General features: G+C 35.7%; 1 protein-coding gene and 1 pseudogene across 1 annotated transcript in view; both read left to right on the top strand.

Annotated features, from left to right (window-relative positions):
- SYCP2 (synaptonemal complex protein 2) overlaps positions 1 to 12,692 on the top strand; it is a 65,220-nt gene that overhangs the window by 883 nt on the left and 51,645 nt on the right. The window contains exons 2-6 of the mRNA XM_025040055.1: positions 7,260 to 7,317; positions 9,107 to 9,250; positions 10,009 to 10,137; positions 10,906 to 11,010; positions 11,280 to 11,304. Coding sequence (XP_024895823.1) covers positions 7,294 to 7,317; positions 9,107 to 9,250; positions 10,009 to 10,137; positions 10,906 to 11,010; positions 11,280 to 11,304 — 427 coding nt within the window. The 5' untranslated portion in view covers positions 7,260 to 7,293. The remainder of the gene's footprint in view (positions 1 to 7,259; positions 7,318 to 9,106; positions 9,251 to 10,008; positions 10,138 to 10,905; positions 11,011 to 11,279; positions 11,305 to 12,692) is intronic.
- LOC112471073 lies at positions 6,778 to 6,896 on the top strand (annotated as a pseudogene).

The following is a 12,692-nucleotide window of genomic DNA, read 5'->3' as shown; positions in this document are numbered from 1 at the left end:
CGTGTCCGGCCTGACCCAGTTCGTGCGACCCCTGGTCGTGCAGGTCAGAACGTGGGCCAGCCTGCGTCGCTGCGGCCCGCGCAGTTCCCGGGCGGAGCCCCGCGTTAGGTCGAGGGGACCCCCCCATGGGTCGGCGGGAGCGCCCGCAACAGTGCACCTGCCGCAGGTGCGCCGCGTTGTCTCGCGCTGGGTCAGCGGCGGGAGAGCTAAGTGCGCGCACCTGCTGCCGCGCCCCGTCCCCGCGGTCTCGGCGTCCGCGTGTGTCTCTTCGTCGCCCCGCTTTCCCGCTCTGTCCTGGGTGTCCGCCGTACCAGGGGGTCTGTGTGCTGGACTTCGGGGTGGGGGCGGTGCTATTGGAAGTGTTATTAAATAGCTTTGTTAGCATTTTAGTCACATGAGAGGAGACGGCGTCCCCGCCCCCTTTTGGTTGGCCTCGTTCACGTTTGACAATGTCCCATATCTGTAAGATGGTAGGATGTCGTATTGATCTGTTATTGTTGCATGCGTGCAATCAGCGTTAGGGAAAAACTAGGTGCCTCCCCTATCTGTCAAGTTGTTGGGGTTTTTTGTTTGTTTGTTTTTTGTTTTTTAACTAATCCTTTTTTCTGCCTGTGAATGCACATTCGTCTGGTCACTATTCCTCTGTTTTGCCTGTAAGTAGACCAGGGCTCAAAGCTTGCTTGATTGAACAAAAAAACAAACAACAACAACAAAAAAAACACTAAAAATTATTCTAGGTTGGTTTCCTGTGTCTTTCTGTTATTCCTTGTTCTGTTAAATAGTATCTCATGAAGATATTTTAAACTGTTTACTCATCATGGTGGGAGGATAAATGTATCACTTTTGTTTCTTTCTAGACTTAGCCTTCCTTTTCAGTTGCTAATAGTCGATTTGTTTAATGGACAGCACTAAATTTTTGGCTCTATTGGATTCAGCCTTGGGACGGAGGAGTCACTGGATGGTTTCCTTTTAAAAAATCTGCCTGCATAGATACCAAGTAATTTTCCTTTCCTCGGTTGACTTTTTGCACATAAGTAGACTAGAAACAAATCGGACTTCTTGGCTTTATGTGCCTCTTGGCTATAAGTAATTTTTCTATTCCATAATTTTTTTCTCAGTACTTTGAAAATTACATTTAAATTCAAATTGTTCCAGCTGTGAAGGCCTGCCCCAACAGTTGCTGGCCAGAGGGAAAGGGTACAAACAGAGGCCCCCACAACATATTTCAAGTATTTAAACTTTTTAATCAAGTTTTCAAATTGCGAAATGTTCTAGTTTTCAATTTTACAAATATACCATTATTGCAACAAAATAGAAAAACATGTAAAGCTATTTTTATAACAGTTGGGAAAATATCAAAGATAACTGAATGCATAAACATAATTATTCAAAATATAGTAATTTGCATGTATTTTCATCAAAACATGAAAACTACAAAGTATTCCTTAAAACTTTCTGAAATATTTTTTTAAAAATTAAGGTAAAACAAATTATTAATGAACATTAATCTTAAAATTGTTTTCATAAATTATTTTTGAATAGGTAAATCTTAATATTTTTATAAAAATAAACTTAGTCACCATTTTAGTGTTTGCTTGCCATCAACTGCCATTATAAAAAGTCCACATCATGTTCATGCAGTTATGTCTAGATTCACATATATACAAATTAAAGAATACTATGAATTCTTAGAGCTTCTAAATGTTCCTCAGTCACTGTGTGTAACTGTTGCAGATACTGTGCACAAAGTCGCCAATACTTCCAGAGCTACAAGTTGGAATACAAAGAGAGCAAGACAATGGACATTTGGCATTATTAAGAAGCAGCTCTTCATTACTCAAGGATCAACTGTAAACTCCATCAGAGGAAGGATTTGATAATTAATGTCTTTTCTCTGACCTGAGCACTTAGGTTGCTCAAATTCTACTTCCACTCTGAAGTAAAAATGCAAGGATCAGCACTGCCTACAACCTTCTCTGCATTGTTTTGCCCTCCCCTCTCCACCCCAGAATCCTTGAAACTTGTTATTAAGAAAGATTTCTAACATACACAGAATAAACGGAATAGCGTAATTAACTGCAGTCCCTCCTTTCACAGGCATGGGCAAGGGAGGTGTTTCTTTGGAGCCTGAAGGATGTGAGTTGGGAGCGTGGAGGGGTTTGTGGTTATAGGACTAGCTGGGCCAGTACTGAGTACCGGCTTCTGAGTGAAGAGAGATTCCTGGGTGCTTCTTAATAGAAATGTGTGTGTGTGAGTAAGAAGACAATGATGCACAAAAACGTGATATCTGTCACTTTTCATGCTTTGTGATTTTTCTGTCTTAAATCTTCCCATATTGCAAAGTCTGAAAGCTATCTTATATTTTCTTTTAATAGTTTTTAGACATTATATTTTACATTAGGTAGTTAATTCACCTAGAGTTTATTTTTGTGAATGGCAGGAGATAGAGGTCTAATTTTATTTTATTTTTCCATATGGTGAGTTAATTTCTTCATACCATTTATTGACAAGTTGTCCTTTTCCCATCTGATTTGCAAAATCTTACTCATGTGACCTTCCAGTATATGCTTGGGTGTTAGGCATTTGGATTCTGTTTTGTTTTATTGATCCATTTGTCTATTTCCTGTTAATATTATCTTTTAGTAATAGGAACTTTGTGATATGTTTTAATATAAATAGGATGATTCTTCCCTTTATTTTTGAATAGTATTTTTGCTAGCTATAGAATTCTCGTTTTCAGTTTTTTTCTTTCAGCATTTTGTAATTTCTCGTAGCATCCTTGCCTGGCTTTAGTATCAGGTTAATATTGGTTCTTAAAATGAGTTTAGAAATGTTTCTTCTTTTTCTGTTTTTGTTTGTTGTTTGTTTTTTGAAGAGTTCAAGAAGGACTGGTGTTCTTTAAATGTTTGGTAGAATTCATCAATGAAGCCATCTAGTCCTGGGCTTTTCTTTGTTGAGAGTTTTCTTGATTACTGATTCAGTCTCCTTACTAGGAATTGATCTATTCAGATTTTCTGAGTTAGTCTTGATACTTTGGATGTTTCTTATAGCTGCCATTTCTTCCAGGTTGTCCGATTTATTGGCTGTAATTGTTCATGTCGTCTCTTATGGTCCTAGGTATTTCTGTGTTATAAGTTGTAATGTTTCCTCTTTCATTTGTAATTTTATTTCAGTCCTCTTCCCACACCCCCCTTGGTAACTAAATATTTATCTTTTGTTTTATCTTCTCAAAAAAATCAGGTCCTAGTTTCATGGACCTTTTGTCTTTTTAGTTTGTATATCCTTTATTTCTACTCTAATCTTTGTTATTTCCTTCTACTAGCATTGGGCTTAGTTTTTTTTCTCATTTTTCTAGTTCCTTGAGGTGTGAAGTTAGGTTGTTTGAGATCTTTTTTCTGAATGTATGTGTTTATTGCTATTAATTTCCCTCTTAGACGTTTTGCTGTATTCCATAAGTTTTTGGTGTGTTCTCTTTCCATTTTCATTTGTCTCAAGGTATTTTTTGGTATATCCTTTGATTCATTGGGTATTCAGGAGCACATTGTTTAATCTCCACGTAGTTGTAAAATATTTAATTTTCTTGTAATTGAGTTCTAGATTTCATGCCGTCGTGTTTGGAAAACATGCTTGATATGATTTTAATCTTAAATTTATTAAGATTTATTTTGTGCTCTAACATCTGATCTGTCCTGGAGAATGTTCCATGTGCACTTGAGAAGAATGCTGTTGGATGGAATGTTCTACCTATGTCTGTTAGGGTCATCTGGTCTAATGTGTGGTTTAAGTCTTTCAAGATGTTACTCTAAGTCTTCTGGCTTTCAGTTTCTATTGGTCACCTATCATTCTTATTGATGATATTTAAAACCTTTGGTTTTTTTACTCTGGCATCTTTTAATATTTTTGTCTTTGATTTTCAGCAGTTTTCTATGGTATAGCTGGATATCTTTTTTCTTTTTCCTGCTGGAGTTCATAGGGCTTTTTGAATTTATAATTTGATGTCTTTTATTGGTTTTGAGGAATTCTCAGTCATTTTTTAGGTATTGCTTCTGCCCCATTCACTATTTCCTCTCCCGGGATTACAGTTGCACGTATGTAGGGCTTTATAATTTATCCTGTGTGTGCTTACTCTATCTTCTGGTTCCCCCTCCCCACCCCCATAGTTTTGTATCTGTACTTTCATTCTGGATATTTTGATATGGCCCGTTTCTCTAATTTTCATTTCATCCGTATCTAGTCTGCTATTTAAATCATTCATTTTGCTCTTAATTTTCGTTATTGACTTTTTGTTTCTAGAATTATTTGGTTATTTTTCAAATTTTCTATACCTTTTTTACACCCTAGTCACCCCAGTCTCCAGTTGTTTGCCAAAATTCTCAGTGTTTTGTAATTTTTATATGTACCATGTTTATTTGTCTAATAGCCTTACCATCTGGAGATCCTGTGGGTCTGTTTCTTTTGGCTAGTTGTTTGTCACCTTTTAAGAAATTCATCCAGTCAGTGAGTTGCGTTTAAGTATTCCTTTGTTGATTCCTGTAGATTTTTATATGTGCACATTTTTGTGTACATTCAAACATTTTGACATTTTATATTTTTGTATCTCATGGACTATTCAAATGCACATATTTTAGTTTCCAAATAAGTAGGAAGTTTGAAGCCACCTTTGCAGCTGACTTCTAAATGTATTGCATTGTGAGAAAGTGTATCTATTATTTTGATTCTTTTTCATGCTTTTGTTGGTTTTTGCTCTGGCAACTTAAGATTTTCTTGTATTCGTATTCAGAAACAGCCTCACAATGTTTCTAGATATACTTTATTTTCCTTGGAATTTTTAATTTGTGTATGTTTATATTGGGAAAGTTGTGGCTATTCATTCGTTGTCACCCCACTATTTTTAAAAAATTTCTGGAATTATTGAATAGATATTGGAATGTCTGCATTTCTTCTTCATATCTCAACTTTCTTTTCTGAATATTTTATTATTTCATCCTTTCGTGATATTCTGGATCATGTCCTCAACCTGGTCTCTGTATCCCAAGGAAAGTTTCCTCCTGAAGACAGCACCGCCACCCCCCACTACCCCCCGCCCCACGAGCTTTCAGTCCCATGATGATAGTGGCAGGGGGGGGGGGCGGGTGTTCAGGGCTCTCCCGGCCTACACTGTCCCTATGCTGGTTCCTCATCAGCCTCCCTGTGGTTGCTGACCTCCAGTGCTTATTTTATACCTCCATATTTGAGATGACACTTTTCCTATTTTGTTTTCTATTTTCCACTCATGAAGCAAGTTTTCTGTTCATGAAGCACACACACGTTTTAAGCTAAAATCTTATGACAGCATGTGGAATGACATTTGCAAACAAGATCAGGCTAAATTTCTGTCCTCTGTGATGGCCTGGGAAGAATGAAAGAGTGAAGTCAAGTAGAAAATGCTCCTTCGTAGGAACGGGGGAAGCCAGAGAGGGTCCGGGTCAGATCTGAGTCAGGTAAATGATTGCTAACTATGCAGAGATCCTGGAATCATCGCTCTGTGCTGGAATGTCTCGCTAGCCACAGGCCTAGATAGCTAAGCCAGAACAGACGATCGCAACCAGGCCCGGGCTAGATTTGGATGGAGTAGCTGGGCTCTTAGCTGCTTAACTGCAGAGGCTGGCGTTGGCCGTTTCATTTCCCTCACGATAACCCAAACCCAGGATTTACCAATCCCCTGTTTTGGACCCACATGCATTTTGGCAAGAATTTACTTTTAGAAAGATGTATAAGTCTAAATTACTAATGAAACGAAATTCTTCCTTTGACAAATAGCCAATTACGGTTCTGTGAAACTCTTTATTCTTCTTTCCCAGTGAGCCTGGCAAGCATTCCAGCTGTCCTGAGTGGTGTAGGTAAATAATCTGTACACACACACATGTATCATTTGGTAGTATGTTTTTAATCAGTTGTTTGACTGCAAATATCTAAAATTCTGGGTATGTTAAATTTTAACTATGGTATATGATCAATTTGTGAATATAAGTTAAATAAATTATAATATAACATATTCACAAATTGATTATCATATACCATAGTTTATTCATTCTTTGCCTTCTCTCATTCCCAAATCTCATCTAGGTGCTTTTGAATTATTGCCACTCAAAACAATGCTGCAGAAACATCTTTAGACGTGGCTCCTTATGTACATGGAGCAAATGGTTCTCTGGGGATCCGAACTTTTTCCCTAGAGTTAAACTTTGGAAATAAAAGAAATTTCTTTCTTTCTCTTTTTTTTTTTTTTTTTTTTTTTAGTCATCCCTTTTGTATGCCTTATATGTATGTAAATTTCTCTACCAGCATGTTTGCAAGAAGGTAGACTGACCGATGCCGCTTGTCTTACAGGTACACAGTCCTCTATAGCTCTTGGACTAATCACCTCTGTGTTGAGTTTCCTGGTGATTCTGTTACAAAGCTCTTCTTAGTACAGATTGTTTTTAAATTGTTCTAGTCACAATATATCTAGAAAATACTGTATTCTTTTCCTTTATAGAGCTAACTTCCAAGTTGCATTTGGAGATGTTAGATACTTCTGTTAAGGTGGTAGGTGGTGCTTAGTGTAACCTGTTGTTTCCTGTTTACATCCCCGTCGGAAGGGAAAATGCTTAGGTTATCTCGGCCTCCTCTCGTTGTGTATTGGTACGTTCTCATGTATCCTATACTTTAGTAATATACTTACATAGTCTTCCCTTCTTAAATATTGTATTTCTAGCCGAATATCATTTAGACAATAATTCAAGATTATTTTTCTTAGTCTATGGCCATGCCACTCTGAAGGTGCTCAATCTCGTCTGATCTCGGAAGCTAAGCAGGGCCGGGCCTGGTTAGTACTTGGATGGGAGACCACCTAGGAAGACCAGGTGCTGTAGGTGTTTGGAAAAAAAAAAAAGATTATTTTTCTTGTTCCCAAAGTTGAAACAAATATAGCAGGAATCTCAGATGAGGGAGATCCAGGTCGTCTTCCTTCACTAACTAGTTTTGTGACACGCTAGCAGGGTTCTTGATGTTTAAGTAATTTATAAAAAGAGAAAGCTCAAATAAATGATCTTCGGGCTTTTTTCTTAAAACTTCTTTGGCCAGATTCAAATGAGTAATTTCTTAAACAGTGAGGAACTCAAAGAAACAGTATTTATTGCCTTCGGTATAAGCAGCAATGCTTATTTGAGTGTGTTAAGATTTTTAAACTGTAAATATATAGAACAGATACAGAAAGTATGTGTTTTTGTTTTTTACAGGTGTTTTGTCTGGCCATTTTAAAATTAAGTCAAAATGCCAATAAGACCAGATCTCCAGGTAAGTAGCCCTAGAACAAAAGTATTTTATTTTAGTTGCTAAAATCACTTTGTTTAAGGTATTAAGTGCTATATTTTAAAGAAAGACAAAGCTTACTTGTTTTCATGAAATGGTTGAGAGTAGAATAAATTAAAATGTTATCCATTCATTTTTTCCAATAGATTTGTTTTTAAAGCTGTATTAAGAATATTTAAATTATTATAGATGCTAATTATATACATATGTGTATATATATCTTTTAAAAGAATTGTTCACTGATTCATGTATAACTTCTGGTATTTTTATATCAAGGTTTAAGATCATAAGATAGTTGCATTTAGGTAAAGAGTAAGTTTTAATATAATTAACTCGTATGCAATTCACCACCAAGTCTGGTGATCAGATTATAGTATGAAAATTTCTTATTAATGATGTGTACATTAAAACCAGGGACGGCAGATTTTATAAAGTTTATACAGTCACACCCTGCTTAACGACGGGTGTGCTTTCCATGAAATGCACCGTTGGGCAGTTTTGTTGTGTGGACATCATAGTACACTTACACAAGCCTGGGCGGTACGGCCTACTACACACCGACGCTGTGTGGGGTAGCCTGGCGCTCCTAGCCTGCAAACTTGTATAGCATGTTACTGTACTGAACACTGTAGGCACTTATAACACAACAGTGTGTGTGTGTATCTAAACATGGGCAAGGTAAGTAAAAATATGGTATAAAAGATGAAAACAGTACAACGCTTACTATGAATAGAGCTTGCAGGAATCGTTGCCCTGAGCGAGTGACTGAGTAAGTAAGTGGTGGTGACTGCAAAGGCCTGGATCATGACTGTACTACTGTCGACTTTATAAACACTGGACATTTAGGCCACACCGAATTCATAAACCAACACGAGAGTAAATCGAACACAAGAGAAAATGATGCAATCGAGATGCAGTACGCATGAAATATGAGGCTACCGGCGACCTAGGACAGCAGACTGTTCTACAGCACGTCTGTCTTTTAGGTAGAAAGAGTGCGTTCTAAAATAACAATAGAAAGTTTAGCAAAGTAAATGCGTGAACCAGTAACATAGTCACTTATTATCATCAAATCTTCTGTACCATATATACTTGTGTGTGCTATACCTTCATACGACCTGCAGCACAGTAAGTTGTCTACACGAGCTTCTCCACAAACACGTGAGTATGGTGATAGGTTACAGTGGCTACAACGTCACTAAGCAAAAGGAGGTTTCCAACTCCATTATAACCCTGTGGGGCCACCATCCTATTTAAGGTCTGTCGTTGACCAAAACGTCGTTATGCAGCATATGACTAAATGTGTAGTATCATAAATATGTGTGTAATGCTTATCACATTGGTTGACATAGTTTCTAAATAGTGCTTTTGCCTGTCTGCTTTTTTTACTATTTAAACCTCATTAAGAAGTTAATGAGAGAGATATGTTGAGGTTTTATCCATGGTATTATATATTACTATAAAGTTTATTTTCTTTCATTAACAAGTTTTTGTTGAGTCCAACATAACGATGACTTTACAATTTAAGATAGGAAGTGGAAAATTAGTAAAGTGTATTTTTCCTATGTAGAGTCTTATCAAAAAAAGTTAATCTCTACATTACTCCAAATTTAATAGCGGATGGTTTTTTTTTTTTTTTTTAAATAAATGAGTTGATATTGTATAAGCTCTTCTGAGAATTTTGATGTAAAAACAATGATCAAATTACTAGATTGCATAAGTTGACTTAATTTTGACGTTGATTCAATATGTGCCGTTAACTATGTTTCTCTAGCAGTTGGAAAAATGCATTGATGATGCGTTAAGAAAAAATGATTTCAAACCTTTGAAAACACTTTTACAAATTGACATTTGTGACGATGTGACGATTAAATGCAGCAAACAGTTCTTGCACAAGTTGGATGACCTTATATGCAGGGTAAATATTTCTGTCGAATGATCGTTAAAATCATTAGATCGCTATCTCCTTTCTAGGAAGAAGCACTCTATTAGAATAAATGAATAAGGCTATGGCAAGCTTGACTATAATTATATAAATAAATGTTTATTTCACCACTTGCTTACTTTTTTGAAGAGTTCCAAATGACATATTGGACCATTTTCTAAATAAAATAAACAAAAAGCTGTGTTTACAGAGTTACCTAAACTAGGGAAAAACAGTTTACCTGTTCGGGGTTTAAACAACTTGATCTATTTTTTTAAAAGCCTGTCAGCATATTCTTCATGTTATAAGGGCAATGCCTGGTACTTGCAAAAATAAAAATGATCCAAAACCTTTGACTTGATTTATCATGTGTAAGGCAGTTTTATATGTGAAGCCGTGATTATTGGCAGTCTCACCCAGTATCTTAGACTTGCTTTGACTCTAAAAGATTGAGTAAACAATTCTTGTATCTGTTAGATAGTCAGGAGCTTTTTAGAATGGAAGGTAACTGATTCTTTGTATCAGTCTAAAGTTTCTTGAATTTATACAGATCTGCATTTTCGTACTGAGTTTGTCATTCACTGGCTCTAGGCAGGTTGCTTTTTTTAAACCACACTTTTGTCTTTTGTTCTTGGAGATTATGATAATGGCTAACTTCCAGGATTTGTGAGGATTATAAAGCTCCTATTATAAAGCAAAGTTCCACACTATTTTGTGTCAATAGATGTTTAAATGCGTACTTCTCATTTCAGGAACTTAATAAAAAGGATATTCAAACTGTTTCAACTATTTTGATTTCTTTTGGAAGATGTGGCAAAAATATCAGTATATTGGGGCAAGCCGGACTTCAAACTTTAATGAAACAAGGACTGGTCCAAAAGATAAGTATAGAATATATAACATTCATGTGAGGGAAAGATGATTAAAGGTATGCTTTCTAATAAATGGTTCAAACTGTTGAAAAATAAGTATGGAGACTTTATATAAAACTTTGAGATAAAACAAATATTTTTATAACCTGTGGTATGTGTCGCAAAGATAAAGATCACAAGGAAACTGTACACAGACACCTAGAAAATCACGTGAATTTAAAGTCACAAGACTCCCTAAGGCCTTTCCTCGCTTTATTTTCTTTTTAGCTCATCTTAAATTAATCACAATCTAACGTTATTTTTTTAATATTCATTGTCTATCTGCCATGTTAGAATGTAGAATATTGATTTTTGTCTCTCTTGTTCACTGCTGTCTACCCCAGTGCCGAGAACAGAGCTTGGGATGTAGTCTACACTCATATCTGAATTAAAAGTGAAATCAAAACTTTTCAAACAGCAACAATGCCCAAATCTAACTGGTGATCATTTATTCTTATCTATTATGAGTGTACCTGAACTAGGCATGTGAAGGAAAAAATTAAGGTCTTCTACCTGGAATTCGGGTTAACTTCAGCCACTCCCACCCAAACAATGGAAAATATAACGAGTTACCAAAATCCCCAAACAACGAAGATTTTAAAAGCATAAGCTTGTTTTGATACGATACTGGAATTTTGAGTTCTAATGTTTCTTTAGTCCTAGGTTTACTATTTATATAAAGGTATGTACATTCTCAAAGTTGAATTTAAAGTAACTAATATATATTTCTTTTTTTACATGGTTGCCTGGTTCGAAAAATCCAAGGAGATTATTCTGAGTCGAGGAAATTCAAAAGATGAAGGTGTTATAAGTATGATAGAAGACTTATTTGATCTTTTGATGGTAAAGATCACATTGACTGATGGTATAAAGCTTGTGTTTAATTAAAAACAACTTGTATTCTATATGCCGTCTGCCTGAAAGTCACTAATAGATTGGTTTGTGACTCAGTTGGATTAGTCTATTCAGACGGTATTAAACATTTATCCTGATTAAATAGTTAATATATAAATGTTAAATATGTTTGAGTTTGGATGTAACCTGTTGTTTTAATACTATCTGTGATGGTTCATAATATAGTTATAAATTAAATATTATTCACTTTCTTTCAGGTCATGTATGACACCAATGATGAAGGTATAATAAAAATTTTATTTCTATGGAACAATTTGCAGTTAGAGTTTTGGTATAATTTTGCAATTCTCATACTATTGCCCTAACATTAGGAATTCATTATCTAATTCTGGGATCAATCAACAAACCTTTTCTATAAAGGGTCGGATAGTAAATATTTTAGGCTTCGCGGTCCAAGAAAAAAACAAGGATATTATGAAGGTATTTATAGAACAAGGAAGAAACAAATTTCCACAAAATGTTTTATTGATGCAATTCAAAATATAATAATTGAGTACAATGTTTTTGTGATACAGGTATACTAATAAGGAGAATAACACTATTTTTTGAGGGGATGACATTTCACTTATTAAGGTTCTAAGTTAGTTTTTGCTATTGAAATTGATTGTAAATGATCATTTGTTCATGCTTATCTGTAATGAGATTTAATGTATACTGCATTAGAAAATATGCTGATAATAAATACTAATATTAATGAGCATGATTTTAATTGAGCATATTCATCACTTGGAAAACATAGAATTACATTAGATTCTTAGTATTTGCCTTTTAGAATGGCATTGCATTGCAGATTAATCACTTTCAGTCGAAGGTTAGATGGAAGCGCCTCAGTTGCATAATTAAATTAATTTGTACATATGGAATTTTCCTCTGCAATTACATCAGTGTCCAAAAATGCTGCTGGACCTATAGTGGGAGCTTGAAAAATATGTCCCCTACAAATTTGCATGGGAATGGAGATCACTTTTGGTTTAACTTTCGACAGCCCAGGAAATATAGGAAGCAGCTTGGCATTACTTGTGAATCAGATAACCTTAGTTTCATTGAAATGATTTTATTTTACTGACGTGTGAGTTCTCATATCCCGTGATTTCACATTGTAATTTGGGGTTGAGCTCATTAAACAATATCAACTCTGCAGCCCAAGCTATTTACCAAAATCATTCAATGGTAAGTGATGACAGCCAAGTTCACGAAAGTGCCTGAAGTTCATCTGGACACCACTGGTTCAATTAAACATGATAGATTCAAATATTTGCACAGAGTACCTGCTGGCGAATAATACAGAAATGGTCAGTGGGTTGGATTTGGTTCATGGGCTGTAGTCTGCCAACCCTTGAGCTAATGGAACAATATTTTCAATAGTACACTGAGAATGAGTTGTAAGTCTTTTTTTACTTGTGGCTCGTCGGTGAGCAGTCAGTTCCAGTTTATCCGTGTTGCCTGAGGAAGAATTACCTAAGGTTTCTGAGGCTGGTGAATTATTTATGAATAAAGGAATAGTCACTATTTGCTACCTTTAAAGCCAGAACATTTTAAAAGATTATTGGTGGTTATCAGGTCTAAATTCCTACATTTTCAGAGGAGAAGAATAGTCCTAAACTACCAGT

The sequence above is a fragment of the Pteropus alecto genome, unplaced genomic scaffold (genome assembly GCF_000325575.1).
Source record: "Pteropus alecto unplaced genomic scaffold, ASM32557v1 scaffold45, whole genome shotgun sequence".
NCBI lineage: Eukaryota > Metazoa > Chordata > Mammalia > Chiroptera > Pteropodidae > Pteropus > Pteropus alecto.
This window is presented reverse-complemented; position numbering and strand designations above follow the sequence as displayed.